We start from the raw sequence: 3,093 nt of genomic DNA, 5'->3' as shown, positions 1-3,093 counted from the left end.
CTTATTCATGTTCATGACAGGTGTTATGTCATGTTTATGACAGTGTCATGACAGTCTTATTCACCCCCCCCTTCAAATAAAGTGTTACCTAATATTTTGAGTGTGATTCAATGTTGTTCCAAATCAATTAGTTTTGCTTGGACATTACTTTCAATTCAATTCAATTCAATTCAATTCAATTCAATTCAATTCAATTCAATTCAATTTCACTTTATATATCCCAAAATGAAATTAAATATTATTGAAAGTCTTGTTATTCAAGTTTCTTCAAAGACTTGTTTTGTAAGCTGATAAATGCTCTCCTGTAGCAGTCTGTTGTAGTGCAGACCTGAAGAAGCCTCTGACTGAAGACACTTTGTTGTTGTATAACACTCTGATGAACAGATTTGTCCATAATGTTTATGATTGCTTTTATGAAGAAACCTTATTTGCTGACTAATCCACAGCATCCAACTTTGTTTGCCAACAACAATCTCTTTCCAACTTCCTCCTTCTCTCCCCTCTTTACTCCTGCTCTGGATTTACCACACCTCTTTTTCAACTCATTTGGGATTTGTGGCTGCAATGCAGATATTATTGGAGCTTTTGTGATGTTAACCAGCTGCTCCTAGTTGTAAACCACTGTGCTGCTATGGTTATGCATCATAATAACAGTGAATTGTTTTCTGATTGTATCCAAATTATATATGTAAATAAAGTCTGCATCTACACTTATAGAGAGGAAAATATGTTCTCATATATTTTTTTTTCAACACAAAGGAGTTATAAAGTTTCTTTATTGTCAGTTTTACTGTACAAATAACCACATTAAGAAATGTAATATTTTTTCTGGAAGTTTTTGCCCATTTGCATCTTTTAACCGAAGCTAGTTTGCAGAGAAGTTACAAGAGGTCAGCATCACATAAATATATGAAGGCAACCAGCCAGAGAAAGGTATAAAGAAACATCCAGGACTGGTTAAGATCTCGCAAATATTATGGCAAAATGTGTTGAATGGTCTAGTAAGAGTCATAGCAATATTTGACAGATAAACATTGTGTGGATAAGAAATGTCCTCACAATCTGATAGTTTAAAAAACTATCTACAGTGAGTAAAATAATGACAAGTCAACAGACCACATGATGGAATTGGGTCAAAAATGTTTTTATAGAATTTATGTATCATTTTAAAGGTGTACACATTTATACAACCAGGTAATTGAAAATTTTAAAAACTTTTTTTTTTCTTTTTAAGGTGTATAAACACACAGTTTACTGTTCCCTAACAAATTTGTTTGGTTTCAATAGCAAATACATTATACATTATATTGCCAAGAGTACTGAATCACTCCTCCAAATCCTGGAGTTCAGTTTGTCAGGTCACTTTCAGGAGCTCAGTAAACCCCAGTGTGTAATCATATTACGATGCCACCTGAGCAATAAGTGCCTCTGTGAAATTTCCTAGAGTGACCAATCCTACTTCTTTGTATGATAATCCAACGTGTGAGTCATTGGCACTTTTCAGTAAAACTTTTCTGAGTGGATTTTGTCAACTGGAGGAAAGATTATGTTTTTTCTTTCATGGGGTTAGATTTGGCGCCTCGCTCCATTGATAGAAACACTTAATGTTGCAGCACACCAAGATATTTTTCTTCCCACAGCTTTTGTGGTGTCAGTTTGGAGATTGGCCTTTTAGTGCACAAAGCAAGGTCTGCATGAGGCATGAAGGAACACATTTGGTCTCGTCCAACAACAATGTGTGACCTCACAAAGAAAATCCCACAAACACTTCGAAAAATTCCCAGGACAGTTGAAACCATATCACTGAAACCTTTGTATCAAGAAGGGGGATACTACTAAAGTGTTTGTGTGTGCAAAGGAAAGTGAGTTAAGTTTGGCAATACAACACATGACAAATAGTGAAAGTATGGGAATGATTTATCACTGGTATTTTAACAGGTGCATAAACACTTTTGCACACTTTTTTAAGTATCAAACAATGCGCCACCAAATCTGAAGCTAATTTTAAAATGAAATTTCAGCTTTGCCTTTATACTTCCTGTTTTAATGACATTCACCGGATAGTTTTAGCTATTTTATACGGTGCATGTGTAAGGGAGGGAGAACGGAGCTGAGCATGATGATGATGATGATGATGATGATGCTGTGGGAGGCTGTCAAGGTGTCCTCGAATACAGACGTTGTTCAGTGACGTGAGAGAGAGAGAGAGAGAGAGAGAGAGAGAGAGAGAGAGAGAGAGAGAGAGAGAGAGTACATCAGGGGGCGTGGACAGCGGGGAAGAAGCGGAGAGGATGGAGAAGACCGCGGCTCACCATCAGCGGACCCCCGCCGCCATTCCTCACCGTTCGGGCGAATAGCATCACCGAACGCGGCAGGCTCGCCTCCCATCCGCCTCCCCCCCGCTCCTTCCCAGACCCGCCCCCCTCCTTGAGCCGACCTCGCCGTGCACGCGCGTGGTCCTCCCCTCCACCACCAGCACCGCCACCCCTCCCATCACTAGGTCGAGGCGAGGAGGAGGAGGAGGAAGAGGAGGAGGAGGAGGAGGGATGAGGCGCGCGGCGGAGGGGAAATGGCTGCCGAAAACAAGCCGGAAGGTAAGAAGAAATAACGGGCTTTTTTATTTCTGAGTTCGGCTCTGGATAATTCAGAGGAGGGAGCTTTCAAAGCAGCCGAGGAGAGGACGGAGGTAAATGACACGGAGCGGGGCAGAGATAACGGCGGGGGGCTTTCCCCTCTCTCCTCCTCCGGGCCCCCCTGTCCCGAAAACACGGCGGCTGGTGCTGAAGCAGCGACTGTGAGGATGACGGTAAACCGACAGCGGATCCAAAACAGAGGGAGAGTTGTCCCGTCGGTCCGCACCGGGATAGGGGAGTTTTTATTTTATTTTATTTTATTTTGTTTTATTTCACTCTATTTTATTTTATTTGAATATAATCGACAGCGTCACATCTGAGTAGCTTTAGGTTTACGAGTTTATCGAAGAAGGGATCGGAATGAGGAAGGATGAGAGTGTTCGCTGAAGGAATTCAGATGCTCTCTCTCTCTCTCTCTCTCCCTCTCTTTCTCTCTCTCTCTCTCTCTGTGCGTGTTTGT

The 3,093-nt window shown here is 41.5% G+C and overlaps 1 protein-coding gene across 2 annotated transcripts in view; it reads left to right on the top strand.

Moving 5' to 3' along the window:
* The first annotated feature begins 2,253 nt into the window (after positions 1-2,253).
* Positions 2,254-3,093, top strand: part of LOC103139508 (calmodulin-binding transcription activator 1-like) — a 13,064-nt gene continuing 12,224 nt past the window's right edge. Inside the window, exon 1 of one of the 2 annotated variants that reach the window (XM_016672496.1) lies at positions 2,254-2,594. In XM_016672496.1, coding sequence (XP_016527982.1) covers positions 2,570-2,594 — 25 coding nt within the window. In that variant the 5' untranslated portion in view covers positions 2,254-2,569. The other variant, XM_016672495.1, reaches the window with a different exon arrangement.

The sequence above is a fragment of the Poecilia formosa genome, unplaced genomic scaffold (assembly GCF_000485575.1).
Source record: "Poecilia formosa unplaced genomic scaffold, Poecilia_formosa-5.1.2 Scaffold62, whole genome shotgun sequence".
Taxonomy (NCBI): domain Eukaryota; kingdom Metazoa; phylum Chordata; class Actinopteri; order Cyprinodontiformes; family Poeciliidae; genus Poecilia; species Poecilia formosa.
The sequence above is the reverse complement of the archived record's forward strand: the minus strand, read 5'-3'. Positions and strand labels throughout refer to the sequence as shown.